A 14,746-nucleotide genomic window follows, 5' to 3' on the forward strand; every position below is an offset into this window, starting at 1 on the left:
TTAACTAAATTTAACAACACTTCACACAAACCTCATTTTTCAAAACTTTTTGCATGATGTGGACCTCATCAGACTGGGTGCCTCGTGCTGGTCCTTGAGTACGTCTGGAGTTGGGTCGGTCCATAGCAAAATCCAGGAGGTCCTCACAGGACACATGGTCTCCAGACTGATATAATGATCCGCTTCCCCCTCCTGGCCCCTCCCCAAAGCCATTAGTAGTTACATGGTCAGAAGAGTTAGTGAATGACTCTGGGTTAGGAAAGAGTGGAGGTAAAGGTCCTACAGGTGAAACACTTTGCTCTTCTTCCAGTATATCATCCAAAGCATCCATCTCACTGGCCACTTGACTTTCAAAGCTGTCATCCAAGGCACTTGGACTTCTGTTGCAAGAAATTACAAGGTGAAACTAAAACAGTACTCATACAAAACATTACCAGTTGAAAGTAGTTACATTGCAAAAAATTATAAAATGAAATACACCTTATAAGAAATTATAAGACAAATTTAAATAGTTAAAAAAAACTAATAAATTAAATTTCAGTAAATTTTTAGTAAGAAATTATAAAATCAAGTGTTATACAGCAAAAGTAATACAACAGACTAAAATCTCTAACATAAAACTGCATAAACTTTGAAATAATTTTCCTTACAAAATCTTGACATGAAACCTGGGATTCTGTTGCCAGAAACAAAGATACTGGTGACTCTCTTCTATGTAATTCATACAAGATTATTATAAAAATAAATTCTGTAAGAGAACAGCAGAGTCTATGCATGTTAAAAAAGAAAAGTACAGTATTATTTAAGTGAATACAATTCTATAAAATATAAAATTCTGTGGCAACAAAATTATAAACATAAATTATGAATTAATATATGTACAGTGATATAATATTCTTTCTACATAATATTCATTGTAGCACTCTTCAATTGTAAAATGTTGATTCACAGCAAATGCAATCACTCATAACACACAGGAAACCTTTCCTGCGTATGTTTATATTTCAACCCACATTTATTAATATAAATTTAAACACATCACCATGGTATGAAATTACTTAAGACAATGATTTATTCTGCAAAAATATCAAGTACAGTTACCTCCCAGTTCAGCAAGAGATCATTTAGTGCAGACTGCTTTCATCTAATCTAATACTTAATGTATTTGTTGATTTAACACTGCCAATGGTCAGTTTTGCATGAGTTTAGATGCCAAAGCAAGTTATCAGTAGTAAGCATTATTTATTTTTTCCAAAATAAAAGTTATTTTGCAGAACTTTAACAGTGTTCATATACTGTACAACCAATTAAAATGTACATTTTGTTACACCTCACCATTATAAAGATTACATTAATTTAAATGTGTTACACTGAATCTAATATTCAAAATTTGACTTCAAAATTTATTTATTTAATGCAATGTTATTCCTGGTCCTTGAATCCATCTTTCTTTTTCCCAATACGATCCTTTATAAATTTATACATAAATTGGCATAATTTGATTTTGTTTCGGAAAGCCGTCCTGTATAGAACTTGGAGTTGACTGTATTGGATACATTTTTTTCTGAAAAGAGCTTTGATCTACAGCCAGTTTAAAATAATATGTATTAACTGAACTTCTTAAAACATTAAGCAATGTTTTAAGAAGTTTTAAGCAATGTCTTACAAATCCTTTTATTTACTTTCCATCCAGCCCAACAATATGTGCACCCAAAGAATTTTCTAATTGTGAAACATACTCACGTAAATAATCTAGGAGGCTTAGCAGGAGGTAATCTTGGCCCAGGTGAGGTTGTACTCTCATCACTAACAAATCCATCTGCTGCAGGTGACCCACTTGGAGTGGTAGATGCTGTTGTACTGTGAGACTCAAGCTGAGGATTGTGTGTGTGCTGAATAACAAGACGACTGCTGGTGTGCTCTACTTTATCCGACAAGCTTCCTAAGGCTGGAACATGACCACCTCCACGTAACAAGGAGTTAGTTACTCCCCCAGGAATGATTAATGGGTGCTTGCGTTGATGTCTAGGTTTAGTAAGGGAAGCAACAGCTCTTGTGCGATCCCGTGGGGGTAGTGGAAGTAAATTTATGGCGTCTTGGTTACTTCCATCAGGACTAATGGTATCTGGAGTAGTGCTGGACTCTCCAGCTGATTCATTAGTAGCTCTAAATGCAGAATTAGGTATAACTAATGGAGATGGTTTGGGTTTCACTGGTGGTGGAACCTTACTATGTTTGAATCCTTTGGGTAATGTCTGATGTGTTGTTAGGTCAGCAGTGTTACTATTGGGTGTTGTAGTCAGTCCTTCTCTAGTCCCTGCTCTCATACCATGACTTCTTTCAATTGTACTGAAGCCCGAGCTAAAGTTGTGCTTATTTCCCCTGATCTTGGGTCTAACAGTGACACCAGCACGTAACATTCGCAGTGGGTTGTGTTCTGCAGGCTCTGGCTCACTTATTGGTGGCTCAGGGTCACTGCGGTAAGCCAGTGGCTCACAGTCCAATCCAGGCCGTTCCACCAGTGAGTTGTACACTTCTTTGGCCTCTTCTGATATGCTTGACTGTGTTGGGGCAAACAAAAACAAATATGCTAACATAAAAAAACAAAGAAAAACTTCAGAGTACTGCATAAACAGTGATAACGTTAAAAAGGTTCAGTTAAATAAAAAGCAACATTCATGTCTATTATCCTACAGAACTAAAAACAAAGACAAACATCAACTACTTAAGACATGACATGCACAAGCTAAATGGCAATGAAGATATTCTAGGTCAACATAATGCCACATCCAGAGTTAAAAAGGACAAATTGTGAATAAGTAAATTTTTCACAAGACAATTATACCGGAAAAGTCTAGTACACTACTGTATTAACATGTGCATTTAAAATTAATAATACCTGTACTGCCCTTTTCTCTTATGAAATTTTATAAATACCCATAGTGGTATGTTTTCCTTTACATGCTGTAAATGGACAGTTCATAGAAATTTACATATTATAATAACTTAAACCATATTATTTAATGGGCAACTCAAAGATATACACAACTTGAACCTACTCTCTAAATACTTAAAATTGTTCCAATGATGATCTTGGTAAGTATTTTTTTAGATACAGCCAACTCCTGATATTAAGAAGTTATAATCTATCTGGGCTATAAATTTTTATGTATTAAATTCATTCACAGTGTATACATTTAAAATTATGCAAGTTTGCATGGCAAAAAACATAGGATTTTGTTTTAAGTATTCTTAACTGCTCATTTCCATGTTATACCCATCTAAATTCTTCACAAAATGTAACGAGTGTAATATTATTCCAGATATGAAACATGTTTTTTCCAACACATGATGGATGCATCGGGCAAAAATCTTAATTTCACCCTATATAAATTTCCATCAAGAGAATATGACAATACAAAATGGCATTCTGGACCTTATCCTTGATCTTTCCCACAGCCCAGCCTCTAATTTTAGACATTGTCAAGAGAGGTTAGCAAAACTTAAAATATTGTTTTAAATAATTACGTTGAATGTTGAATTATGCTAATTATGTTCCATGGCCACAACTCACTCTTCATAATATTATGACCCTTTAATTAAAAAAAAATAATTAATTTCAATATCAATAATATGATAATTATCCAAGAGGAATTTAATATTTGACAGTCCAGTACTGTATGGTGTAATCTCCAAAATTCAAATCATATTGTTCTGAAGTTGATTCATATTTCTGAATAAACCAGTTTTCTTAATACAGTAATTTACCAGTGATTATCAGCACATTTTCCAACGTTTTTATGTAAAACTCATAATGGAAATAAATGACAAATTTTCTAAATATGCTCCATGGTTTTCTTAAGGCACCAACTGTTTCTTCTAGTATTACATTCATATACTGTATACACATTTTTAAAGAACACAATCAGAGCAATATTAAAAATTACTATACATACCCATATTTTATCCATGGTCTATGAATGTGAATTTTATTAAGAAAAATGTTAATTTCAACCTACGATACGATGAATATTTACCAGGAGAACCTGTCTAAGGAAATTTCACTACATTTGGCTTATCAGTCGTTTCATCTAGTACTGCATTCATCTATGTAACCTGCTAAAACTGTAATTAAAGCCATATTGAATTAGTTACTATTTATACCCTAATTTTTCTAACAAATTTTCCCTCAAAGGATTGTTTTCAAAAGTATGACCACGTCCCTCAAGTTGTGCAAACGAATCAGGTCCATTGACTTTCCCATGCTCAAAACTCTAAATTTGTGAAAATTTTCTATGAAATATCACAATAGGAAATTGTTCCAATAAATAAAGCAATATGATTAAAAAAAAAAAAAAAATAATGTCTGGCACCTACACTGAACCAAATTCAGATCTCCGCTGAACAAAACTTAACGCAACCTGCTATTTTCCAAAATGAAAACTAGCTACAGTATATGCTTTCTTCCCAAATCCCAACGGATTTTTTTTAACTTGTTATTAACCCTACAAAAAACTAAATTTAATGAGATACTGTATGTATATCATTTTTGGACTCTAAAACTTGCCATATGATTTTTTCAAACCAGTCTCATTCGCTCCCAACCGTCCCTAATTTTTTTTTTTTTTTTTTTTTTTTTTTTAGTCAAGCTAGCCTAGGAAATATCTTGGGAATATGTTCCAATTAATAATTTAGGATACATGGTTTCATTACCATTTTTAGAACATTTCCGCCACTTCTACTGAAAAAACAAATTGGGACAAAATGTGCTCTGCAGAAATTTTTTTTGCCTCATGATCCAGATTTTCACAGATTTTCCAACAAATTTGAAATTTAGATGGGAGGTCCAGTATGCAAATTTGGCTCATTATTTAGAGGGATCTGTTAAACAGAATTCCTAATTTTGTTGGGTGCATTGTATATAATTGGTTTAATTTTAAATGTATTATATTTGGTCATGGACTGTATCAATTTTGTTCTGTAATATCCATATAAAACTAGAGGGGGTAACCCAGCTGCACCTGGGCTCTCTCTCTCCCCCTTTCTCTCCCAACTATCCCCTCTTTCATATCACTTTCCCTATCCCCCTCTCTCCCCCCCTCCTCTTCTCATCCTTTTCCTTCACTCTCTTCCCCCCAGTCTCCACCTTTCTCCCCAACATCCTCTCTCCTCCCCCTTCTCTTACCTCTCCACCTTCTCTCTTCAAACATCTGCCCCATCCCCCCCCCCCTCCTCATATCTCTGCTAGAAATATATAAAGAAGCAGTGAAACTACTAAATTGGTCTACAGACAACAAACAATATTTCATGAAAGCCATGTGGACAGGGTTGAGTTAAATGCCATTATTTCTTAAAGTGTGACAATGGAGCTGACCCTGACTGGCCTACAACACACTTATATCCCACATACTTCACATGTGAAAGTTGGGCGAGGCCAACCCCAAGCATCTGATCACCAACCTCAGACACTATTTTATATAGATAGCGATATCTTTATGATACGAATACACACTGGGTGTTGTAACATCAGGAGTCGACTGTATTTAGAGACAAAGCTATGTATGGTACTTGGCAAGTACGGTACTTCATTAAATAAAAATATTAGTGAACTCCTGACTAGAAATACAGAAATTCATAAAACTAAAAATAACAAGACCCGACTGGTATAATTTCAAGAAATGCAAAGTTTTAGTTCATCTTCATAGCCAGATTGACACATCAGCATTCAACGCATTAAATGCACTCAATACAATGTTTTTTTAACTATTATATACAGTAATTTTTTATGAAAGGGCAAAGATAGTGATGACAAACTACCAAGTCAGTTGTAGAAACAATTAAATCCCCCAACCATGTCAAAAATCCCCCAAAACATTGTCAGCATTACATTATCTCTACTCATATTGCCAGTATGTCTCACCACCATATTTAGGCAACATTTCTATTGCAGCCTCTTCAGCCATATATGACTCAATGACTAATTTTCTCAGATTCATGCAAAATTTAAACAAGTTAATAAAATCTCTAAATACTTCTGAAGTTTTGCTCTACCACAATGTAATGGAATTAAGCCAGGTAGATTATGAGAAAATATTTCTACCCGAGCTCACTTCTCATGAAAAAATCAGTTGTGTCAAGGAATACCGGCCTATAACTTATTTTAACTTCTCTACGCTAATTTCATTATCATACTTTCGTAACGTTACACCATACACCTTTGTCAAGAAAAATCTTCCTGTAGGTTAAAATATACGTATAAGCTTTGAAATGTGTACCTTATTCATAAATACATCTTTAGAACCAAATATGTACACTTTCAATTGTCATGACAATATGTGAATGTTTCTGCTACCAATTACTAATTCTTTCCACTTATAATGTTCAAATAAACAAAAAACTACAATACAGGTTTGTCATGCAACACAAATAATTCTTCTCAAGCCACTACAATAAAATAAAGCTTAATGCTATACCATGCAGTGAGACAACTAAAATAAGAAGTACAAGCACTGTGTTAAATCTGAGTTTAGATAAAGAACAATCCACCAACATATCAAACATTTTCTATGTCTTCATCGATCAACTGCAAAGAAAAGAAAAGGGGAAAACCATGATAAAATGTGGGTAAGGTGTTAGTTATGTTAGTGATATTACAGGGTATTACTTTTCTAATATCTTTATTGGCTATTCATTTTCTGATTGAAAACTTTCAAAAAAGATTTTAGAATCTATTTGTGATGTAGAGCAATTATGTATATCATCCAAAATTCCTTATTTCACAAAGAGACGCTAGCAATAACTATGAAGAAAAATGCTACAAATCAATGTGTTCTTGAAGGAATCATAATAAATACTACATATTAGTACTTTTTAAAATGAGCCATTGCCAGCCTATACAGTAGCATGAAAATGCTGAACCATCTTCAGATAAGTTGATAGTATATTTTCTGCATCAGTTTTTTGTCTTTTAAAGCCAAACTACAGTACTATTAATGCATCCAAGAGAGACTACATGTTGGTGTGGCCATCAACATGACAAAATTGGCTATTCAAATACAAGACATGGGTAGACCTAAGCACCCAAGAAAATAAGTTTTCTACAGTATATACAAAAATACCAGGAACACAAACCTGACTGAACTGCATTGACAATATTGCGCATGATTTTTTAAAGAACAGGAAAGATTATGCATCTCAGGAACATGGGGGGGGGGGTTCAAGGTCAGTGGACTAGCAGGCATAAGGATGCAAGGATACATATACCTTTACACTCCTGTGGGTCACAAATTTGTAGAGAAAAGTCCAATGCAAAGATACTTGTGATGGTGGGGACAAGATAAATGAGAAACTGGCAGGTAGCAACAGTCCTGGATGAATAATGACGACTAACTCAAGGAGCATTTGAAGGGCATTAACTCAAATAAATCACATTCTTATTAAATTTACTGTGGAATACTAACCTTGATCCCCCCCACCCCACCCCCACCCAGTGAAGATAAAGTTTATTGTATATTTTGTGTACATATATGACATACATATCTATCAACAGAAAAACTTTTGCAATCTTGTGAAAACTACTTAAATCCTGAAAAATTACTTTCACAAACACTTGTTATAAAGTAAACTTGTTTCCAATATTTAATTCAAGAATCTGAAGGAGATTTTGCATTGCTATAGTACTGTATTTGCTGCAAACAAAAACTGTGTAACCATTTACAACTACTTCAGTTTATATAAGCCAAAAGGTGAAGAGAGTGATACAGAATAAATGAATAAGAAAAATGAGGGTATATTTGAAGTAGTCACCTTAACTTCTGCCACCAAGCAAAATGTAAGTATATACAGTAATGTAAACAAAAATTTACATGTAGAGTTTTCTTGAATGACACAGCATTCTGTTAATAGACAAAGTTCAAGAAAAATTATGAGCCTCCCAAGAAACACTCATCATGCCCAGTCAATTGCGAACTCCAGACTGTTGCAATACAGAACCAAAAATACTTTCATATTTATTTAGAAATTAAACAAATGGAATAAACTATAACAACTTTCTTTCTCAAAAAATGGATTTCTACCCTATAAGAATTTATTTTATGTAGCATTACGTAAACCTGCAAAGAAGAGATCAACAAAACATCTGATTATCTAAGCATCCAAGAGCCTTCCCTGATCATTAGTCTTGGTTTACACAACAGTTATATAAACTATAATAAAGAAGATACTGGCACGCAAGTGTTACATTTTGAGTGAGTTAATGAGTGAGGTTCAGTGTGTTAATATACATTTGAGTGACGTAAGGAGGGAGCGACAGATTCAGCAATTTGTATTTATATTTTTAGTTATTTAGTAATTTTCAGCAATACAGTATAGTACAGTATAGAAATCAGAGTTCAAAATAAATAACTAAGTGTCTTTCCCTCACTCACAGAGACAACAGACAACACATCCCTAATCTTAAAGATAAAATCCAGAGGTTAAGGATAGGAAACAGATTTATAGACTGAAGGGGAAAATGTTGAAACACTAATGAACAACTCCAGTGTTCAAAATAAGGTTTTTAACAGACAATAAAAAGCTAAGAGCACAACCTAGAGTACCTAAATATGTCTAGAGATAAAGTAGAAAAACTGTTCAAAGAGCTAGGCAGAACAAAGCAGTAGGGCCAACAAAAAAAACCTGAAAGAAGCTACAAATAATCTGAGAGAGACATATTTGGGAGTGGATATAATTCCAGCACAAATACTAGAAACACACACACACATGATATGCAAAGGATATCAACACATGCAAAGTTACATCAGACTAATTCTATGAAGCATTGGCTTAGAATTCTCTCAAAGCCTGAAAAGAAGATTGTAGAAAGTCCAAAGGTTGGTGCCAGAAATGAGAGAACTAAGCTTCAAAGACAGGTTAATGGAGTTCAACTAAACAACGTTACAGAAAGACCAAAGGAGACATGATCATTATGCAGTATATGAAATACTGGAGGGAATAAACAAGATGGATAGTGACACTTTTCCAAATTGGGAATAATAAGACAAGAGGTCAAAAGTGAAAGTTAGAAATGCAAATTAATAAAGGGGGATGTAAGTAAATGTTAAATTATAATGAAAGAGTTGGAAACCACTTCCATCTACAGATTCAAGAGCAATTACAACAGATATATAAAAGCAGCAGATACCAATCTCTACAAGACAGAGCCCAAAGGAGTCAGATCTTGTTCACCATAGACAGGAAGGTAAATGTACACAAATACTCTTATTCACAATCTCTCATACTCATTCCACAGAGATCACACTAACGTGATGCATCAAATGAACAAATCCACAAGGGCCGTGACGAGGATTCGAACCTGCGTCCGGGAGCATCCCAGACACTGCCTTAATCGACTGAGCTACGACAGGGTTAAAAAGAGTTGAAACCGAAGTACTATCCACCAATCAACGAAGTGGATTTGTTCTCTCATACTCCCTTTTGACAATCTCACTATCTCACTTGTTTACTCTCTTTGGGATAAAAATATCCATTTAAAATTTGTTATTATAAATAAATAATTTTTTTGTGTTGGTGCCTGTGTGGCATCAACTATTTCAAACTCAAAGTTAAATTATGAACATACTTGAATATCTGGTATTGAAGCTGCTTCTGCACTGAAGTGCCTTCTCTCTGGTTTTGGACTACCTTTGGATGAGAATCTGTAACACGAAAAATATGCATTTCACATAACAATGTCTAAATCAAACTCAAGTATTTTTGCCATCCTTCTGAACCATCCATCCCCCACCCTTCCCATCATAATGAGAATATAAAATAGAATTGAATAGCGTCATTACTAACTTGAAAGAGAAGCGTGATCCACCATGTTTAGTTGGAGATGATGGAGTGATGGGAGAATCTGGTGCACCTTCAGAGTCTGCTGAGCTCTCATGATTGCAGTCCAGCTCTAGCATACTTTTTGAAGCAAGTTCATTGGCCATTGCTATTGCCGAATCTAAAGTACGCTGATCAGCTGCCGAGATGGGCTTTACCTAAACCCACATTAAAAAAAAAAAAGACCGGTAAAATATTTAGAAGGCTTAATACTTCTAAAGAAAACTATTTAGCTAATGTAAAAATAGATGAACCTTTACAAGCTGTAGGATTCCCTCCCCAATTAAGGTCACTTAATTGACCATCAATTCAGTGATATACTTACTGGCTATCAAATATGTTGGCAGTGAATTTTAATTGTAAGAATTTTAACTATTACATTATTGATATTCATGACAACAAAGAAATAGTTAATTAAATAATTTACGAGTATAAAATAAAGGGATACCGTATTTGCACACAGTTGAAGCATCAACTGAAAATGTAAAACAAATTATTATGTAAGCATTACGAATATATTAAATAAAAAATAATGATTTGTTTTAAATGCCTAAAAAAGTAAATATAAAACCTGAACAAGCATTAAAATTATGACAGCATAGAGCATAGACATCACACACCTTGTGCAAACAATATATACAATACTATTTTATCTCTTACTTTTGTTTGGTTGGATTGGGTTAGGCTAGGTTGGATAGGGTAGGGTTTGGTTTAAAGACATGGCATAAAACTAAATAACAGCAAGGACAACAATGGATGACTACAGTAAGCATCATCAAGGAGAGTAAGTGCTGCCACATTATATGCAACCAAAAAAACACTAACCATAGCCTGTTTTTTCTTTGAGCTATCTTTGTTGCTGAACTTTGAAGCCATTTCTTTAATTTCATTTTTTACATTATGGCTTTCATTGTCCTCAAGTAGAGCCTGTGACTGTTGAGTGGGGGAGAGAGGTGGCAGAGAACCTGGCGGTTCCAGAGAAGATGGACCAGATGATGCTGAGCCACCAAGAGCCCTGAATACTTCATCCATCAGACTTGGGCCCAGGTCAAAGGAGCTGCTCCGGAAAGGCTGATAAAGGGATATAAAAAAAAAAGTAGTGTGTGCATGTGTGTACGCACATACCTTGTTTATTAATGGGGGTTGCATTCCTGGATGCAGGAGTGCTAATTGAATCATTGATATACGGGCATTGGAGCATAATCTCTATGGAATTGCATTCCTGGTCTTGTAATATAATTACTAACAGCAACATATTAAAGGTTCATTGGACTACTGGAATGGCAATATTTATTAAAAGTATAATTTTATATATACAGTACATACTGTAGGTACTCTCTTATTTGTAGCATAAATAACTTTCAGACACAAATTTATGAACAAGAGAAAGATTATGATGACACAGAATTATCACTGTCAAACTCCCCCTCTAAGATTTTCCCACTTGTTATTCACAAAATGTAGGGAGGGGGCGGGGGAGACGGGGAGGAATGAGTGCATGAAGGAGTGGTCCATTTTTACCCATTTTGGTATTCATCCACATGGAATTTCATTTGCTATTTGTTGTTCAGTACTAATTTTTTCTTGGTATTTTGAAAGGACTGAAGTATAAAATCCCAGTAGCTTAATATTGTTCCTATCATGTTCATATAACTTTCTATCCTTTCAGGGAAATCATTAATATAGACAATGAACATTACAGCCTCTAGTACCAAACTGTGGGACACCAGTAGCAACATTTCTCATTTTTAATACATTGTCTCTTACCACTGATCATGCCTACCCCTATTTTATATTTTTAATTCCAGCTTAATAGCTGTACTCATCAACCTACTGACTATTACAATACATAAGAATTTTAAAATCACTACAGTAAGCTCTAAAACAAGTTCCTCTAACTGACATATAGTAAAACAGTATCGAAATGTAAACTACTGTATGTATAAACATATATTTATTAACTCTTAAGCTGCTAAGGAGTCCTGAGGAGATTTATACCCCCGTGCGCAAGAAAAAAAAATTCTAAAATATTTTGTCTTCTAAAAATGTTAATTTGTATTCCCTGAGCATGGGGAAAAAAAAATCGTAGGTGACATATTTTGGGTGCAATAGGCCGAGGAAGTTTGGCAAAATGTGGGCGTTGACAGAGCGGTTGTCAGAGCCGGTCAGCATCACCCGAGCTGACAGGTGGGAGTTGCCACAAAGATATTATTACCTAATTATTTCAATGTCTCTGATTTTTTCTTCGTTATTTTGCAGTAATATTATTCAATAGTGTGTATTGTGATATATTTATATAATAAAAGGGGTGAATCATCGCTATACTCAAAAGTATGGTGTGCATATTAGTGATTCAATTATTATGTTCATAAAACAATAAGCAAATAGTTTTGCTGTTATATTACACTCTATACACAGGTTATATATAAGTATCTGCCTGCTTTGTTCACCATAACGAACCACTAAGTTGGTATTGAGAGTTGAAAAGCAACGAGGAATGACCGCCACACACAGCCAGCCACTCGTTGCCACTCCCTCAACGCTTCACTCACCCACTTTCTCCTCTCACCATCCTGTTTTTTATTTTATTCACTAAATACAGACGTTATATATAAATATCTACATGTTTTGTTCAACACAACTGTACAACTAAGCTGATATAATTAGTTCAGGCACTAAGAGACGCGCTACACACAGTCAGCTGGCGGCTGCCTCCCTCACTCATTCAAGGTCACATGTACTACATTTCTCCCCCAACAATACTGTTTGCAGTATTATTACACTATATACACACATTATATATAAGTATTTACATGCTGTATGTACCGTAACTGTACACCTAAGCTTGTAGGGTGCCCAAAGAGCATAGTGGCCACCCTCTACACAGCTAGACAAGTCATGCAGACGACGCCACCTCCGTCACCCAAGTGGCTCCTCCCAAAATAATCCTTTTGCTGTTATTACACTAATACACACATTATATATAAGTATCTACATTTGTGTTCACCATAGAGAACCACTGAGCTGGTATGGTGAATGCAGACAATAACAGGTGGCCACATAGTCAGTAAACGATGCTATCTCCCTCCGTCCCTCAGCATCACTCCTTCCACAGCGCTAATTATCACAATCCTGGTCATTTTTATCACAATCAGGAGTCATCTGTAATACTGTCATCACTAAATAATAGCAGTTATATATTTATTTTGACATTTTTTGGCAATGCTGAGGTCACAAGCTGAACAGCAATGCTGTTTGCTCATGCTGCATGCATCAGCCTTAGTTGCTCCAACAATATTGTGGCTCTCACACCGGAGAATATTGCCTACGATTTTCTTAAAAATTGGCGTCTGTTTACAAGAGCCCTGAGGAAGCTAATGTGAACCCCGTGTAGCCTCAAGCCTTTTGAATCGTGCCTGGCACCCTATGGCGTATATATACGCCATGCACACCGTGGGACATGTTACTCATGGCGTATATATACGCCATGAGCAGTTTAAGGGTTAACCAGTCAAGGTTTAAGTATCGCTAAATTATATAACATTTCAGCATATAGTAAAGAAAATATTTTTATGCATATCCATATTATTTTTACCTTGGGTAAAGGCTCCTCTTCATCAGAAATTTCATGATATTCATGATCAGTTTGCCGAGATCGAGTTGGACTGTCTGGTTGATCCTCACTGGCTGTGTCTGACCAGTTGTGCTCTGCTGCTGGGCCAGACTTACCCTTGTCTCCAACCTGCAATTTATACACACACACAACATGTAATTATGATGCTAATGTCTCTCAGTTTGATGCATCACCCTCTTCACAATACTCATGATTGTGAAGTTGATGGAAAGCCCCAGTACATGTGTAAGTGTAATATTAAACCAGATTTTTAAATTCAATTTTCATCTTTTATGAAGGTCCTGTCAAACAATGTTCTGAAAACACACTTTGACAGCACCTTGATTAAGGATGTAGGATTCATCCAAAAATCTGGTTTAATATTACACCTACACATGTACTGGGTCTTTCCTTACCTTCATTCAAACATGAAGGTAGTAAGTTTTTTCACTTATGATTATATTAAATGTTAAACCTTGAAGATCCTTCAAACATACAAAACAGCATCCATTTGCACCTACAAGGGTTTTGTTTTTACTAGAGAGAGAGAGTCGCTTCACCCAGCCCAAGCTTACTTTCATTCACATTCCATAACACACAAGGATACAAATGACATAAGCATATAAGACCTATCTTTAAAGATTTTCAGTTGAATCTCTGTTATTTTACCTTTTTCAAGAGAGGTGCTCGATCTGATACATCTGAACTGGCCCTAGTTAATGACGTTGATTGGTCATGGTCATCTGATGGCTTGTATGGTGCTACTATTTGCTTTGGAAGCTGATGGTACTGTGGATAGTAAATAGCATTATGATTATTATTATTATTATTATTAACACAAAATTTTTTGATTATCAATAGCACACAATCTTTTGATCTACAGGTTATCATAAAACCATAAAAAAGTTGGCCTTTTGGTTTAAAGCAAAGCCACAGATGAAAAAATTGCAAGTACAAAACAATTTAGCACGAAACCATGATAAAGGTTCTACTCGAGTCTTAAATTTAAAAGTAATCCCTTTGAGAGGAAGCAAAAGGATACACCCCCACCTTTCAGGTGTTTTTTCAAATCCAAAGTTCAAATCATATGCCTTAAATAATTGTAAAGCATCAATGTTTTTTAAAAACTCATTGATGATGCTCTTAAATACTATCGCTCAATATGAGGGTTCTTTAGCTGCCCAAGTGGAACTCGAGTTCTTGCATGGAAAAAACAACAAATTTGAATAATAAAGTTAAAAAATCAGTCTCTTTTAAATCTTC

General features: G+C 35.0%; 1 protein-coding gene across 4 annotated transcripts in view; it reads right to left on the minus strand.

Annotated features, from left to right (window-relative positions):
- The window catches only part of Ack-like (activated Cdc42 kinase-like), a 110,154-nt gene that overhangs the window by 4,758 nt on the left and 90,650 nt on the right, over window positions 1–14,746 (minus strand). For all 4 annotated transcript variants that reach the window (XM_069301027.1, XM_045749799.2, XM_045749790.2 and 1 more), the window contains 7 exons: window positions 14,153–14,272; window positions 13,466–13,612; window positions 10,696–10,941; window positions 9,838–10,028; window positions 9,620–9,695; window positions 1,744–2,561; window positions 32–380 (listed from right to left, as the gene is read on the minus strand). In XM_069301027.1, coding sequence (XP_069157128.1) covers window positions 32–380; window positions 1,744–2,561; window positions 9,620–9,695; window positions 9,838–10,028; window positions 10,696–10,941; window positions 13,466–13,612; window positions 14,153–14,272 — 1,947 coding nt within the window. The remainder of the gene's footprint in view (window positions 1–31; window positions 381–1,743; window positions 2,562–9,619; window positions 9,696–9,837; window positions 10,029–10,695; window positions 10,942–13,465; window positions 13,613–14,152; window positions 14,273–14,746) is intronic.

This window comes from Procambarus clarkii, chromosome 5, assembly GCF_040958095.1.
Source record: "Procambarus clarkii isolate CNS0578487 chromosome 5, FALCON_Pclarkii_2.0, whole genome shotgun sequence".
Lineage (NCBI taxonomy): Eukaryota > Metazoa > Arthropoda > Malacostraca > Decapoda > Cambaridae > Procambarus > Procambarus clarkii.